We start from the raw sequence: 16,764 nt of genomic DNA on the forward strand, positions 1-16,764 counted from the left end.
TTAAAAAATATAAAATAAGATAACTTTAAAATGTTTTGAGTTAATTTTCTATTATCTTTCATTTTTTTAACCATAAACTGAAATCAAACTCCTTAAAACGAAAGAATTCGGATATAATTAGTTATTTTTTGTGTTTTCACTCTAACCAAATTTGAAATGTTCATTATTCTTGGATCTTTATTTTATTTTATTGGTGATTTTTCACTTGTTATTAAAAAATAAAAAAGTGCCATTCTATTACAACAAGGGAGAAAGTCAAAGCCAACCCGTGAAGTTTGGTTATTCTCATATAAAGAGATAAACATAGAGCAAAATGTTTGTGGTTATTAAGTTCGTAAAGAGCTCAAATTCTTAAGCAAGCTAAAATCAACACAAAAATGGTTGTTATTATTGTTAATTCAACAAAAAGTAAGATTGGTTATTTTCTATCATGTTTGTCATTCAAACACCAAAAGTCAAAAGAACAAAAAGAAAAGTTTACAACTCAAACAAATACTTCAAAGTCATATAGAAAATTCAAAAGAAAAAGCATGCTACCTTATCTTGCATTGTTCTTTAACAAGAATAGTTTCCATTGTCACAGAGAGTCATGGGCTTTAAATTCGTTAGAAGTTCTCCACAATAGGAATTTGATAAAGCAATACTTGAGAGTTAGAAGGATAGGGTAGTCTCCTTTGATTGCATTGTTTCGTTATTTTCCCTTCAAAGAAGACACGATCAAAAAGAAAGAAATCTTGTAAGGTTTTGAAAAGTGAACGTTTTTTGGAGGAAAGAAATTAAGGTACGTTTGAATTAATTTTTCTTATTTTAAAAGTATTTTCTTTATATAAAAATATATTATTATTTTAAAAGTAACTTTTAAAATCTTTTTGAATAGACAAATAATTAAAGAGTAATTTTAGAGAACAATATTATAATAGTTAATTTTAGCTAACATCAGACACCGTAAAGTTTTAGATATAATAGTAATGCTTTTAGGATTATACTATTTATACACTAAAATCAGCCACCAAAGTCAGCTATGTTAGAATATAAATACACATTGAAAATAAATTAAATCACACATATATTTATACACAAATATATTCACATATATTTATATACAAATACATTGGTGGTGGCTGATACGAATAGCATTTTTGATACTGCTAATGTGAAAACAGGAATCTAAAGAGAGGAATGTGGTTGCAAAAGAATCATTGTGATAAGAAGGAGGGGGTGCATGGAGTAGTGGCAGTAGCAATAGATAATAGTAAGGGGAGCAGACATGCACTTCAATGGGCCACCGAACATCTCCTCACAAAATCTCAAACCGTAGTTCTTATTCATGTCAAGCTTAGGCCAACTTCTCTTTCTACATCACATTCTCTCTTGTCTCCAAGTGAGTATTCTCGTTTTAAAACATGCACATGATTCCCCTGCTCATAGTTTAATCACTTTGTTGATCACAAAAATAGGGATATTTGGCATTGGTGACGGCAAATCACCTTCTAAGGGCCTTGATGACCCCGGCAAAGAGATTTTTCATTCATATCATCTCTTCTGTGCACGCAAAGATGTAAGTAAACGGATAGAACTTATCTTATTTAGCATTTATTAATTATTATCGAACATTTCATATATGTTTGCACTTTTGTTATTGATTTATAGATACGTTGCAAGGACATACTCCTAGAAGATGTAGATGTAGCGAAAGCATTAACAGAATATGCTTCCCAAACAATAATAGAGCATTTGGTGTTAGGGTGTTCAAGCAAATCTACTTTCCTTAGGTAATGTTAAATTAATGTCCCTCCATGTTGGACTTGTAAGAATGATTTACTGAGGAAAGGTTTTAATTTGACAAGATTCAAGGTAGCAGATATTCCGGGATTAGTATCAAAAGGGGCACCAGATTTCTGTACAGTGTATGTGGTTTCAAAAGGAAAGATTCATTCAACACGATCAGCTTCTCGTCCTGCTCCTTCCCCTTCTCCTTTGCTTCCACACCTTACCCAATCCAATTCTAATTTAACCTCTGCTTCTGACCCACGTTTGCCTGCTAAAAGCCATGGAAGACGATCCTTTGATGCACCTCGTAGATCACAAGAAGTAACGGATACAATGAGGTTAGTGGCCTTCATTGGATAAAAAATGTTTTAGTATTGATGTATGATAGAGTAATAATTACGAAACAGTAATGCTAGGAGTCAGCACATTTTGTGATTTGTAGTCATCAATTAGTCATCATTAATATTTTTAATGATGTGAGATTACATACTCTTTTCTTAATGGTTAAATACTCGCTAGATTTTAATGAAATTGCTGGCTCGTGAAACTTTCTCATTACGAAATTGAAAGCAGGTCGCCATTAACTCGGAAATGTATGAATGACAAGTCATATGCAGAAATGTCATGGTCAGATACTGACATAACATTTGTGAGCTCAGAAAGGTCGAGTATAGACCGGATGATTCCTTCGTTATACCTCGGCTCCGATGCAGGAATGTCGAATCCTCGATTATCATATGGCTCTGATATCAACATTGATGGAAACTACAGCTTTGAATCTGTTCATCATCCTAGGATGTCTATGGATAGTCTTGCCGACTCTCCTGAATTCTCATATGTTTCACATGATACTGATGGGGTCTTATCTTCCTCACATGCCACGGTAAGCTAACAATTCATCAAATATTTCTACTATCTTTCATTTCCTTACGTGGACTACAATTTTATAGGATGATGTAGAGAATGAAATGAGGAGATTGAAGTTGGAGTTGAAGCAAACCATGGAAATGTACAGCACAGCATGTAAAGAAGCTCTCACAGCAAAACAGAAGGTATAGATTCACAAATTTTATGATAACTCTTAACAAAATAGATAAAAGAAAAGAGTGGGTTCTGATAATAAATTATCAGAAAAAATATTTTTTACCTTGAATGTTTCACAATTTATTCAAACTTTCACTTAATCATTTTATTATAAAAAGTAAAATGTTTAAAATTGAAACATTGAGAAATAAAGTACTTTTGTTTTTTTCTTATATATATGACAGGCTATAGAACTTCAACGTTGGAAATTAGAAGAAGAGAGGAAATTAGAGGAGGCAAAGCTGGGAGAAGAAACTGCATTAGCAATTGTAGAAATGGAGAAAGCTAAAGCAAAAGCAGCCATTGAAGCAGCTGAAGCACAAAAGAGGATTGCAGAACTAGAAGCACAAAAGAGACTTAATGCAGAAATGAAAGCAATCAAAGAAGCAGAAGCTAAGAAAAGAGCACTTGATGCTTTGGCACAAAATGACATCAGGTGTAGAAAGTACTCAATTGAGGAAATCGAAGCAGCAACAAATTTTTTTGCAACTTCCATGAAGATTGGAGAAGGCGGTTATGGTCCGGTCTTTAAATGCCTTCTTGATCATACACCTGTAGCAGTCAAGGTTCTGCGTCCTGATGCAGCACAAGGAAGGTCCCAGTTTCAAAGAGAGGTAAGGAAAAACAACATAAAGAAACAAGGTTGTTAGACATTGAATATCTACTAGAAAAATGTTAGAAGATCCTCAGAATCTATTGTTTTTGGCTATCAGTTAGTCACTGATTTTTAAAAATATAGGATAAAATACGTTGTTAGATTAATAGAGTAAAGAAATTGAATTGATGTTAAGTGATAACCAAAGATAATAAATTCTGATGGCCATATATCATTTCTCTGTCTAATATACTTTTCTTACTTTACATGTTTGAATGTACATAATAGGTTGAGGTACTGAGTTGCATCCGGCATCCTAACATGGTACTCCTCTTAGGAGCTTGTCCGGAATACGGATGCCTTGTTTACGAGTACATGGCGAATGGAAGCTTAGAAGATCGACTCTTTTGTAGAGGAGACACTCCTCCACTCCCTTGGCAAATCAGGTTTAAAATAGCAGCTGAAATCGGCACTGGCCTGTTATTCCTCCATCAAACAAAACCAGAGCCTCTTGTCCACAGAGATTTGAAGCCGGCTAATATCCTGCTTGACCGAAACTGTGTTGCCAAGATCAGCGACGTAGGTCTTGCTAGGCTAGTCCCGCCGTCGGTCGCTGACTCGGTCACACAATACCATATGACATCTGCTGCTGGAACTTTTTGCTACATAGACCCTGAGTACCAACAAACAGGAATGTTAGGTGTAAAATCTGACATATACTCCCTTGGGATCATTTTTTTGCAAATTTTGACGGCGAAACCACCAATGGGATTGGCTCATCAAGTTGAGAAAGCCATTGAGAAGGGAACACTTGCCAATGTGCTTGATCCTAAAGTGCCTGATTGGCCAATGGATGAGGCTTTGAGCCTCGCAAAAATTTCGATCAAATGCGCAGAGCTAAGGCGAAAAGACAGACCGGATCTCGGCAGGGAGGTCCTACCAATACTAAATAGTCTAAGGTCATTGGCTGAAAATGGTGTTCTACATTTCAATGGCTATGTCAGCCCATCCAACCAGAGCCAAATTTCTGTTCAGTTGGTATGTCCCTTTGCTGTTCTTTCAATTATACATATAGTTTTGGTCATGTTCTAATTCAAATATTATCTTCCATAACATACATATGTTAATTCAATACTTGCATAGCATAAGTTCACACTAATTAACATGAAAATGTTTCAGGATGGAGCTTCTTCTCCTTCACTTGCTTGTTCTGAGGAGAGCCCAACGAAGCCATCCATTTCAGACCCTTAATCACAAGTCAAAAATAAGTAATCCTTGAGCAAGATAGAAAATTTTGTTAAACACAACTGTGTTTTGGAGTATAGTGTAAATACATAAATGATTAGAATTCTTCATTCCTTGATCCCAGCATGTAATTTTTTGTTAAAAACTTGTAACTTTTGTTTTCTTATTTCATTTTAGATTTGTTAAAAAAAAAATTGGAAGAGTCATAGGCAAAGGACATCCTACATAAAATAAGTCTCTCTACAAACTACTCTATACAATTAAAACCTACAATAATCTTATTTTTCCTTCATTATATATTTTTTGTAAAAATGGTTACTTTCCACTAAAGAGAGTTATCATCAATGTCATTAATAATTAGTAAATTCACATAATTCTAGAGTGATCAATTCTAAAATAAATGCTGAATGCATAAGGATTGCCCTGAGATTAACCATCTAGCTTTATGATTCTTAATCGTGCCGTTGAAAACTTTGGACTATGTTATTTTAGAAATTAGCTTTAAAATCTGTGTAAAGAAAATAAAGTAACTTAAAATTTGGTGCATCTACAATACATTCAGCTTTAAATGATTAGAGTCCGTTAATGATCTCTTCTTAAATTTATTTTATCCCTCTGGGAAATATATTTTTTGAATTGGCGAAAAGAAAAGCTATTTTTTATTATGATAAATAATAATAATGGATTATCGTTTTCTTTCTCAAAAAATTGAAAAATGAATAAACTAGTTTTACTTGTTTCAGATAGGATATTGTAGTTAGAAACTAATTCATCTTTATATATGATATCACAAAAACATGGCATTTCCGGAACAGGTGAGAATTTTGTATGGTTCATCTTGCGTGGACTGGAATTTCTGTCCCTTTTAATCCAGATACAGGTGTTCTTTTAAGCCTGTTCAATTGTTCTAATGTAAAAACTCCAAGAGCCCTCGAGCTGTATGAAGTGTTAAAGGAGCTTGTGTAATTTACAATGATAACCATTGGGTACCGTTTCTCTAAAATTAAATCAACTACATAACCAATAGATGTCAAATTTGTCACACATGGTGGAGGGCTTCTCATCATTGTTGATAAGGAAGCATCCAACTGCACAATGAATAAATTCATATAATCAAATAGTAAGAGTCCCAAATAATCGAGTGAGAGGAATGCATATGATTATTAATGATAAATATGTGTTAATTGCAGGCAGTTTTTCTCCTTTTTTTTTTCACTTATTAATGATATATAGATAGATATCTAGTGGTTAATTAGGTAGCGGATTTTTCGTAAGTACATAACAGTATTGTACTATTGTTATTCATATTATTAAGCACTATAACCAAACCCAAAGGCAAGGACCAACCAAAAACAACGATGTTCAACCATATACATGGCTTAAGTACCCTATTATGCATTACAACTTAAGTAAATTTAAGCCTTGATGAGACAGGGAGTGGAACAGATTAAAAAGCAGCATATTAGGTTTTCTGCAAGTCATCGATGGAAGCAAAATTTAGGGTAAAGTATTTTTTTGTCCTAACGTTTGTGATTTTATTCAAAAATGCGACTAACATTTAATTTCATTCAATTTTGTCCCTAGCGAGTTTCAATTCACGTCAAAATTACCCAAGTGTTTTCAATTTTGTCCCTAACGCTTTAGATGAAGTTAATGTCTAGTAGTAATTTTGATACAAATCGAAAACGTTATGGACAAAATTAAATGAAATGGGTATTTTTGAAGAAGCTCACAAACACTAAAGACAAAAAGCATACTTTATTCAAAAATTTATTAAAAACTGTAGGGTTTCCTATGCAAATCCAGAAGATAACAGAGTTTAATGAAACGGTAATTTCACAACGTTCCGAGCTAACAAAAACAATACCTGATTGCAATCTTCACGGTGCAACAGCCCTATACAGCTCCCCCACTCGTCTATAATAGGAACAACTTTATCCTTAAAGAAACGCATGGCCACTTTCTCCAGCTTTATGGTACCATGTAGTGGCTGCGCCGCTTCAAATGGTACCATGAAATTCTCAACTGGTTCATCGGGTGAAACCTGAACCAAGATAATGTAATTAGACAACATGCAAGTTCTCCAAGTAGAACCTATCTTAACATACTACAAATTCAAATCAAACAGTCATAAATCTCAACAAAACTTTAACCACACACAGCTTCAGAAGCATGTTGAAAAAACTCAAGCATTTTAGTTCTTTAACATTACAGCACGGGGCCTTGTGCAGGAATGTTAATGATACAAATGATAAGTACCTCAGGAAGTAAGTAAGGACTAAATATAGATTTGGAAAATCCCAAGATAGCCTCAATGCGCGAAGCAACCTGAAGCACAAAAACATGGGCAGCTGTTAACATTAACTATTTGAGAGAAAATAATGGATGTCAATGAGAGTTAGCTTCTTCAGAAAAGGTTGCATTGTGATGACATTTGGGAACTGCATTACATGTGATCCACAGATCCAGGGCAATACTATATTTATGAAGGAGACATTTAAAAAACAATAAATTAAAATTAAAAATGAAGATATTCAAATCAAGCTAAGCATTTAAAAAATTTAATACCGCCATAAATTCAGGAAAATACTATTTACATACCATGCCTCCACGACTGGTCCATGATATGCCTTTCCATCTTGAAACAATATCAGAAAGAATTTTAGCAGCAATATCAACCTGACCAAAATAATGCAGAATCCATTACAAAGTTGCGGTTTATTAACTTCAAATGCCAGGTTCGCACCCCCTTTCTCTCGTTTTTTGAAACAGAAAAGGGTATACGTTAAGGTCCAAGTTAATAACCAGGTTCTTCTCTACATCATATGTAGCAACAACCAATTTCACAAAAATGAAGAAAATCAACAATCTGGAATAACATAATGTAAAATCATGTGGAATACCAACTCTAATTACTATCCAAATACTCTTGCATTATATAGTACCACTATACGCATTCGTGCTGCATGTCGATAGAATTGATTGGATATTATGGCAGAGTATCTGCCAGTATATTAGTAGAATAGTAGCATGTATTACAGCGGAATATTTGCTCATCCGAATCTGCAAGTTCTGTGGGATTGTGCATCTGTGATTATGTATTCAAATTCTGTAGGTTAGCATCTGAAATTAGTGTATATTTACTCTATATATATATCAGAATTCTCCAGCAGGAGGAGAACACGCAGTTTTACCTACATTGAAGTTCTAAAACTGTAGACAGCGGCTTCTTTACAAGTTTTACCCACAAAGATGTTGAGTGCTAGGTATACATATTCAAAGAACAAAGGTTCTCTACCAAGTTCTTTCTCTTTATATGACAACAAAGCACCTAATAATAAAAGACTTTTCCACCACAATGGCAATAATACTAGTGAAAGACATCGTAGTACCTGGCCAGCATTCAGTGCTGCTTCCATGAGAAGGTGATCAGCTTCTTCCTGTGCAACTGGCAAGATGATCCCTGCAGAATCTGGCCAAATCCGCTTATGCAAATTCTTAACTAGATCATAATCTCCTTGTAAAGCAAAAGCCCGCATCATGGAGAGGTATAGATGAGGTTTTGGCCTTAACTTGGCATTCCTACCAGCTTTCTTCAATATTTCTCCAAAAATACACAAAGCACCTAAAAGCACAATAGAAATACATTGGTATCACAAGTTGAGATTAGTTCTACCCCTTAATTTGAGAGACAAGGATAACTCATTAATTTCAGAAACATGAATTTGGTTACTATTTATCATCACTCCTCACAAATTCAAAATAACGTCAATTTATATTTTTAAGTCTTCCTGAAATTATCCTAGTTCTCTAACAAGAAAAGTAAGAAACTTGTAGTAAAATAACAACATACCCTTAACCGAGCCACATTTTAGTAAAGCATCAATTATTGCAGTGTAAGCAGTTCTGTCAATGTTTAATTCATGGCATGATTTCATTTCCAGCACTATTCTCAGAACTGAAGCAAGATCTTTTGCCTCTCCAAAACCCTGTATTTTACATAAAGAAACTGAGAAAGTTGCTGCTGGAGAACCATCCCAAACCAATAGAAAAATTTAAGATAGTGTTGTAACTATTTTTGTTCAAAATACATATTGGGAGTATGAGCAAAGAGACAATGTAAACTATGTGTGGAGCATAAATATCCATTGAATTAATATAATGGGCAGATAATGACATTCGTTAAAATAAATCTAGACAGTACAAACCAACTAAGTCTTTTCTAACTAGCTGAGAGAACAATATTAAATGGATCAAGCAATGCCATATTGTTCTAATAGTAAACCATGTCTATAGATAAACCATTTACCTTTAAAACTTTTTAATGATTTCCCCATAGTTTTCCGTCATCTCCTAACTGTAACTAACTAATTATTAGGCAACTCCATCTTATCTATCTCCTAACAAGTCTTTCCCTGCACATGACCAAACTACTGTAGATGAATTCCTAAAATATTTTTCACAACAAGAGCCAAAGGAATACAGGCCTGTCTAGCTGTCTCAATAATGGGGCCTTGGAGCTACCCCTTAGTTCACTACTGGTGAGTTAAGAATCCTCTAATCGGGAGTTACACACATTATAAAGTGAAAATCACTTTTGAAAGGACGAATTTATAGTTCTATACTACAGCAAAGTAATCAAACAAATAAATAAATGAGAAATCTAACCTTGAGCAATGTTGAATATGTAATGATGTCTGGAAACAGATCTTCATGAATGAATTTTTCTGAATTGCCCTAAAAATATAAAAAGGAGAAACTTCAAAAGGTTTCATATTTATCTACCATAGAAATACTGGACCTGAATTTCAAGTGCTTACCTTCATTTCCTCCAAAAACCGCATTGCAGTATCCATCTTTTCACTCTTGACACATGCTAAAATTAGTGTATTATATGTGAGCTTGTCAGGCCTTAATCCTTGATGTACTATTTCATTGAGCATATTTAGTGCAGTGTGAGGACAGCCAGAGTTTATATACCCCTAAATTTTGAAAATAAGAAGCAATTAAGATTAAAATTCTGTTATAACTAACATTTGCAATCCCTATAACTGCTAAACAATTATCACAATGAAACTTTCGCTCTTACAAGATCATGGTTCAGAGCAAAACCTTCATTAGTAAGTTATATACTGAGACTGGAAAACTGCCACCTTCACGGAACAAAAACCCATATCGTGCAAGGAGGCCATTGGCACGACGCAAGTCTCCTGCACTATAGCATCACAAGTAAAACATCACAATTCAACATGAAGTTTTAGTACAGCTAGACAAATGTATATATCCTAAAGATAGAAATTTCCCCAAACTAAATAAAACATAAAATGCAATGGCAAACTGCAGAAATTGATAATGTAGTTACTTAATAAACAATTCCAGCAGGTACTAAACCCAAATAGAATTGAATTAATACCACTGACAAGCTGTCCTGACCTAATGCTAAACTTATCATAAGTTGTGAAAATCAGTTTAACTATGTTAAATATAAGATCAAACAGTCTGACTCACCTGCTTGAATTAAGGCATTTAGCAAACCCAAAATCAATGGAGCCGACAACTCTGGACTTCCCAAGGCAGTACCATTTTCCACTGATTCAAGCAGCTGAAATGCTTCATCAATTTTTCGCGCCTCACCTAAACCCTAAGCCATAACATTTAACAGAAAGTTAAAGAAACGAAAATAACATAAAATTTTGGCCAATATCAGAGAAAATAGCAATAATCTCATGCTGGGCTCATTCTTAAAACAGTTTTTTTTTTACAAGTGAATATTAATTTCTGTAAGCTTGCAATGCGGTATTTAAAATTCTTTTGGCACTATATTTTCATTTAAAAAAATATATCTTATATAGTAAACAGAATTCTGCATGATAAAAATTAGAAAACAAGTACCACTTTTTGTTTGGTAGTATTTCATTTTATTAAAACAACAATCAACAATCATGTATCTCCTTTAACCTCATCCTAATCATCCTCTTAATTTCCAAACAAGAAAATTATTTAATGGTTTTTCTTTTTAAATGCTCTCAAGATATTAATGTCTTTAAATATTTATCTTGCTTTGAAATTAGGATAAATTTAGGAGAATGTTGAAGAATGTGCTCAATGATTCTCTTCCCTGAATGCACAAGATTAAAGTGGTACAGTAGATCCTCATTATATAGGGAGCTCTAATATCATGAAAGAGAAGAGCATCTAAGAAATGAAGATGCAGGTGCGAAGAATGCATTCAGAAAAGATGGTGTTACTGAACATGAGTGTGGATTATCAGAACTTAAATAACTAGATAATGGTTAGTTCCTAACTGCTATCAGACTAATTACGAAAGTGCTGGTCTAATCTAATCTAACAAACTGTATATGAGGCTAATAAATACTAACTCTATTCCATAATGTTAAACTTAAGATATTCTGAATTGACTATCACTCTAGAACTTCAATACAAAATATCATTTTTATACCATTTTTAGTTACTTAAATCAATTTTTGAAGAAAGTCTGGAATACTTGATCATTTTCTTATCTTTTTACATAACCTTGAAAGACTAGCATTCTGGAATGGAGGAAGTACATGATTACATGTCATTACTCTAATTAAACTAGCTTGTACTTTAGCACCTTCAAGCACATCATATAAATAAATTTGCTCATCATCATAGCAGAACGAAAGAAAGAAATTTTGGAGCAAAGAATAATTTAAAAGTTTGAACACCTTCAAAAGTGTAGCATAGGTGACATTGTCCACACCACAACCCTTTGGCTTCTTCATCTCATCGAATATCCTAAGCGCAGAATCTATGTCACCGCAATGAACACAAGCTTCAATCACGGCATTCATCACTATCGTGTTCAGCTTCCCTAAATCCCTCTTTGCAACTTCAATCTCATCCAAAATCTAAAACCAAAGTAAATAACAACAATAGAATTCAACGCCAAATGCGTAAAACAATTTTACACTATCAACCAATAAAAAATTTCTAACAAAAAGTGTTAAATCATGCTAAGTAACTACCAATATAACAATTACCTACCGCGATTCTTCATCTTCCTAAATTCTTCTTGACACATTGCTTTAGAAATATTATAATTAAATTATCCTCATAAGAATGCTTACCTGGCGAAGCTGTCTTCGGCGAGTGAGTTCAACTACGCGAGAAGTGAGGCGCTTGAGAGTCGTTTTAGAAGGAGTGGAGGTCGTGGTTGCCGAACGACGTCGTGTTGGAGCAGAAGAAGAAGAAGAAGAAGAAGAAGAAGAAGAAGAAGAAAAGGAGAGAGGGATATAAGAGGATGATTGAGTTGGTGGGTTTGAGTGGAATAGTGAAGTAGTAAACGACGAAAGAGGCTGCGTCGTAAGCATTTTCGAGGGTAAATTGCGTCTTAAACGACAACACGCTATCCATTCGCCATGGAAATCTAAAACCACTGCTCTTCTTAGCTGCAATTTTTAATTTGGATTGTGCAAATTGCAAAATGTTCCAAACAGATAGATAGGGGTCAGCACTGCGTTACGGTCGTGTAAAAATATACTTGCTCTAAAGTTTGTATTAAGTTTTCATTTTATATTTAAATTCAAACATTTTAAAATATTTACAGAAAAATCCAAACGAAATGAAATTTAAGACTAACATTGAAACATTTCAAAGTATTAGATCTAAAATTTAAATGAAATAAAATTAAAGTTAAAATTGAAAATATTAGAAATATAAAATATATTTTTCCTTCTTTAAAAGAAAATAAAACAAAGATAATGTAATAAACTAATAATCAAATATTTGAGTATATTTATACTTGAATCTGTGACCTCTAGATGAGTATGGAAAGACGGTGTCATTTAAGCTAGGGGTGGCAACGGGACGGGTAGGGGCAGATTTTTGCTCTATCCGATCCCGCCCCGCCGTATAATGACCCGCATAGAACCCGCCCATCTTCTACCTGCGGGTAGTAAAACGTTGAACCCTAACCCGCAATTATGGGTACCCGTCCCGCCCATACCCTCCACTGTAATTATTAAAATCCAATAAATAAAATTAAATTTCAAAATTTACATAACCATCATCATATACATAACATAAATTAAAATAAAAATTTAAATATGATATAATATTATTAATCATTTATTAATTATTTTACATATATTATACATATTATATATATATCGGGACGGATATTAGGTAATACCCGTCCCTACCCCGCTCCGAGCGGGTAGAGGTGGGGTGGGTATCGCGGATTCGGGTGGTGTTATCATCTCTAATTTAAGCTATAGCTCGTTGACAAGATAGTTTAATTTAAATTTTATTATTGTTAAACAAAATATAGGAATTTTAATATCTTATCATTTACAACTCTAGATTAGGAGTTCTATATGAATTATCGTAAGAAGATTAAAAATTATATTTTTGAAAATAAAAATTGAGTTAATAGTCAAAAGCGTTCTTAAAAGATATTTTGATATCTATTTTCGTCCCCAAAAGAATAAATTAATCAAATTCATTCTCGAAAGATAATGAATCTGGTAGCGTTAGTCCTTCCGTCATCTCCTTCTATGGTAAAATTCCTTATGAGGCATTCTATTAAACATCTTATATGCATCATGCTTAACCAAACAGACCTTATCCTATGGTGAAATCCCAAGACTTCATGCAGAGAAGAGTTTCTTGTATATTCTTTGAGCATGGTGTGGCAAAGTACATCAAGCTTGTCGTGGTCGTCGATGGTGTCAAAGGAAAATGAGGTTTTGGAGATGCCGTCGAGCCCTGCAGAACAAGTGCTAGTGGTAGAAGCCGTTCTTGATGAAAATGGGAAGGAATTGGCGGAGCTCGGTGAGAGAGTTGCATAACTCTAGGAGTGCCGCGAAGAAACTATCTAGCCACCGACGATAGAAAGAGCAAATATCAGAATAAATGGCACGGAGTGCGGCACGATATCCGGGAAGGCATAATGGAATCTTGAGTGCTACAGTGATGATTGATAAAGGTCAGCAACATGGTGCTACGGTGGTTATGGAGTTTTAGGGAAGAACAACATCCATGGCTATTCAGGTAAGAGTTAGTGGTTATGCAGTTTCAGCACTGAGGAAGAAAATCAGCAAGGAAGAAAATGGCTAATGGGTGGGGTTTTTGGGGCTGGTGGGTTAGGTTTAAGCCTTTGTTGGGCTAGCCCACGAAAAGGCGAGGTCGTTTTATGTGTTAAAATGTAACTTAACATGTCACGTCAGTTTTTATTAACACCGTTAGTAAGGAAGATGATAGAAAGACTAACGCAACCAAGTCCGTTATCTTTCGGGGACGAATTTGATTAATTTATTCTTTCGAGGACAAACATAGAAATCAACGTATCTTTCAGAAACCATTTTGACTATTAACTCAATAAAAATTGGCTTAAACACTCCAAATCTACCTTATTTTTTAGCGTTTCATTTTCTTCTGACCAACCAGTAATTAAAGGTCATTACATATTTAATATCGAATGATTACCTACTTTAGTTGGTTGGTTAACTCATTTTGTTGACCGTGAAAAACAATGAATCTTCAATTAGCAAAAAAAAATCGACAAGAATTGATTCTTCAACTAAAATCTCCTTTTCTCTTTGAAGTCTGAACTCTCAACCTCTTCCTCCATCTTCTCATCAACTTCTTCTGCAATAGGCATTTTCGTTGTTGGAGCAATTTCTACAACTCCTGAATATGCAAAAGCTATTCCTCTCTAATAATAAGATCGCTAGCGAGCTTGCATTTCTTCTTCCCTTCCTTTCCTCCTTCTTTTCCTCTCTTCTTTCTTTCTGATTTTTTCACTTCTAGCGTTCAATCATCCGACTCTGGTTTGTTTTTTTTCGTTTGTTTTTTCTTTAATTTCAATAATCTCTCGTGCTGTGTTTTCTCCTTTTTTTTTGTTTGATTTTTTCCCTTTTATAGTATTATAGTTAAGGTTTGGGGGTGTCAAAAATTTTCGGGAGGCAAAATCCTCGCAGAGACCACCTTGAATGGGCCCAAATGGCGAAAAAAATTTTCTGCGAAGAAGGAGATGTGGGGACAAAATTCCCCCGAAGCAGGTGCGGGGATCCTTGTCCCCGCATTCTCTGCATTTCCCGAATATATTAAATTACTTAAATACCCTTAGTAGTTTATTATTTACTTTGGTTTTTTAGTCATTTCATCTTCTATATATATATTGAAAAGTTAAAAACCCTAATCCTTTTCCCACTCACTAGTGCCATGATGAATTCATATTTTACGATAATTTTTTGTTAGAATTGAGTGAATTTCATCATATAAACCTATACTTATTCCATCAAATAGCATGCTTTTGAGCTTTCCTCCTAAATTGTGCTTAATTATGAAAATATGCTCTTTTGTGCCTAATTTGACTTTTTTTATTTCATTTGCCTTCCATTCGATACCTTGATGTTGTTTGTGAGTGATTTCAGATGTATAAGGTAGGATGGTGAGAATGGAAGAAGAGCAGGCAAGGAGGAGGAAGCATGAAGAAACAAAGGAGAATTGCAAATTGATGTGTGCGTGCTCACAGCCACTTGTGCATACGCACAGGCAACGAATCAGAGCCAAGTGTGCGAGTGCACAGCATCTGACGCATTGTACAAGCATCCAACGCATCGCGGAGTGTGCGTGCGCACAACCCCTTGTGCGTACGCACAGGTACCCGCACATGCCTTCATTAAAAATGCACGTAACTCACGATTTGAGGGGATTGGAGGCCCATTTTCTGCTGCTAAAGGCTCATATTGGAAAGGGCAAACCTTGTGGAAACATAGTATATCATTAGGGTAGTTTTTAGAGTAGTAGTAGGAGGCTTTAGTTTAGTTTTTCTCTAAGTTTTCTCTCATCACCATTAGGATTTATATTAGGGTTTTACATTTCAAGTGCCATTTCTATTTTTGATCTTGCTTTGTGCTAGCCTCCATTGTAAGTATCTCTTAATTACTACTCCTTTTAGTTACAATTTTGATACTCTTTCTTGTAATTAAAGTCATAGCTTTAATCTATATACTTTTTCCAATTTTGATTTCTTGTTGATGATTTTGATGATTGATGATTGTTATATGCTTGGTTGAGTTGTTATTGTTCCTTTTTATCATTTGATGCTCATAGTTTCAAGCATTTTCTTAATTTTCTCATGTTTTGCATTTTTGCCCACCAAATGTTTGTGGAAATATCAAGTTTAATTATGGGCTAAATTTCCACCTCTTGGCTTGGGAAAAATGAGCAATTGGGTTCCTAGAGTTGGAATGTCCAACATTTAGTGATAATTCTTGGATTGTTAATTGTTCTTATTTCCACTAAAGCTAACTTGTTACTAAGGCAATTAGCAAGTGAGTTAGGATTTGTGGATTAAGGACAACTATGCTCCTTGACTTACTCTCCGATGTGAGGATTAACTAAGTGAGATTAATCCATTACAATTGTCATAGTTGTGGTTCCAACAAGGAAATGTCTCTAGCTCATCTCAAGCCAAGACTCCATTTATGTTTTGAATCATACACACACACATACATACATCAATCTCTTTTATAGCTTATTTGTCTATATTACATAGCTAGTTCTTTAATTCCTTTATTAGTTCATTACTTGTAATTTTGAATGTTCTTTTATTCCTTTAATTGTTCATATTTTTATTGAAAATCTTGTTGCCTTCACAACCAAAATTGCACACTCATTGATCACTAGGTCTTTGGGAGACGATCCGGGAATCAAAACTCCCGGTTTATAATGGTTTTGAATTGTGACATTTTTTTTATTCCAAACTTTGGTCGGGTGTTGTTTGTCGGTTGTGACTATACTATCGACGTAATCACAATCTTTGTGCAAAAATTTTCTAACCGACGATCCGGCGCCGCACCATGCCACTCACCCAGTCACCCTCGCCCCTCCTCGCGACACCCCCTTCTGCGTTCTCTCCATCCTCACTACACCCAGCCAGCCACCTCCAGACACCTTTTTCACTACTGTCTGTCTCACCACGCCGTCCCACTCACCGTGCCATCACCAGGCACTGCGGCGTTCTCTCTCCCGACGCTTTTCCCTGTCCTGCACGGCGCCATCACCGCACCATACCGTTC

General features: G+C 34.8%; 2 protein-coding genes across 3 annotated transcripts; one reads left to right on the forward strand and one right to left on the reverse strand.

Moving 5' to 3' along the window:
- On the forward strand, positions 1,144–5,220 carry LOC107647529 (U-box domain-containing protein 52). Of its 2 annotated transcripts, none has more exons than XM_021105111.1 (9): positions 1,144–1,381; positions 1,458–1,558; positions 1,651–1,772; positions 1,848–2,108; positions 2,341–2,653; positions 2,721–2,822; positions 3,039–3,467; positions 3,737–4,486; positions 4,628–5,220. In XM_021105111.1, the coding sequence occupies exons 1-9, from the start codon at positions 1,180–1,182 to the stop codon at positions 4,697–4,699; spliced, it is 2,352 nt and encodes a 783-aa protein (XP_020960770.1). In that variant the 5' UTR covers positions 1,144–1,179; the 3' UTR covers positions 4,700–5,220. The 2 variants fall into 2 exon arrangements, with proteins under 2 accessions (XP_020960770.1, XP_016207087.1); XM_016351601.2 differs by having other exon boundaries at positions 2,344–2,653.
- On the reverse strand, positions 5,402–12,182 carry LOC107605168 (pentatricopeptide repeat-containing protein At5g10690). Its single transcript, XM_016306946.2, has 12 exons — positions 11,806–12,182; positions 11,404–11,586; positions 10,202–10,334; positions 9,806–9,903; positions 9,514–9,675; positions 9,362–9,430; positions 8,547–8,682; positions 8,086–8,318; positions 7,295–7,372; positions 6,953–7,021; positions 6,561–6,737; positions 5,402–5,781 (listed from the first exon to the last, which is right to left on the reverse strand). The coding sequence occupies exons 1-12, from the start codon at positions 12,046–12,048 to the stop codon at positions 5,527–5,529; spliced, it is 1,836 nt and encodes a 611-aa protein (XP_016162432.1). The 5' UTR covers positions 12,049–12,182; the 3' UTR covers positions 5,402–5,526.

This window comes from Arachis ipaensis, chromosome B06, assembly GCF_000816755.2.
Source record: "Arachis ipaensis cultivar K30076 chromosome B06, Araip1.1, whole genome shotgun sequence".
Taxonomy (NCBI): Eukaryota; Viridiplantae; Streptophyta; class Magnoliopsida; order Fabales; family Fabaceae; genus Arachis; species Arachis ipaensis.

What these genes read in the sequence shown, in the direction of transcription:
- LOC107647529 (XM_021105111.1), top strand. Translation starts at nt 1,180, where the DNA reads ATGTGGTTGCAAAAGAATCATTGTGATAAGAAGGAGGGGGTGCATGGA. An exon ending in TCTTCTGTGCACGCAAAGAT is followed by an intron (nt 1,559 to 1,650) that starts GTAAGTAAACGG and finishes ATTGATTTATAG; the next exon opens with ATACGTTGCAAGGACATACT. An exon ending in GGTCCCAGTTTCAAAGAGAG is followed by an intron (nt 3,468 to 3,736) that starts GTAAGGAAAAAC and finishes TGTACATAATAG; the next exon opens with GTTGAGGTACTGAGTTGCAT.
- LOC107605168 (XM_016306946.2), bottom strand. Translation starts at nt 12,048, where the DNA reads ATGCTTACGACGCAGCCTCTTTCGTCGTTTACTACTTCACTATTCCAC. An exon ending in AAATGCCTTAATTCAAGCAG is followed by an intron (nt 9,904 to 10,201) that starts GTGAGTCAGACT and finishes GCTATAGTGCAG; the next exon opens with GAGACTTGCGTCGTGCCAAT. An exon ending in GGACCAGTCGTGGAGGCATG is followed by an intron (nt 7,022 to 7,294) that starts GTATGTAAATAG and finishes TTTGTGCTTCAG; the next exon opens with GTTGCTTCGCGCATTGAGGC.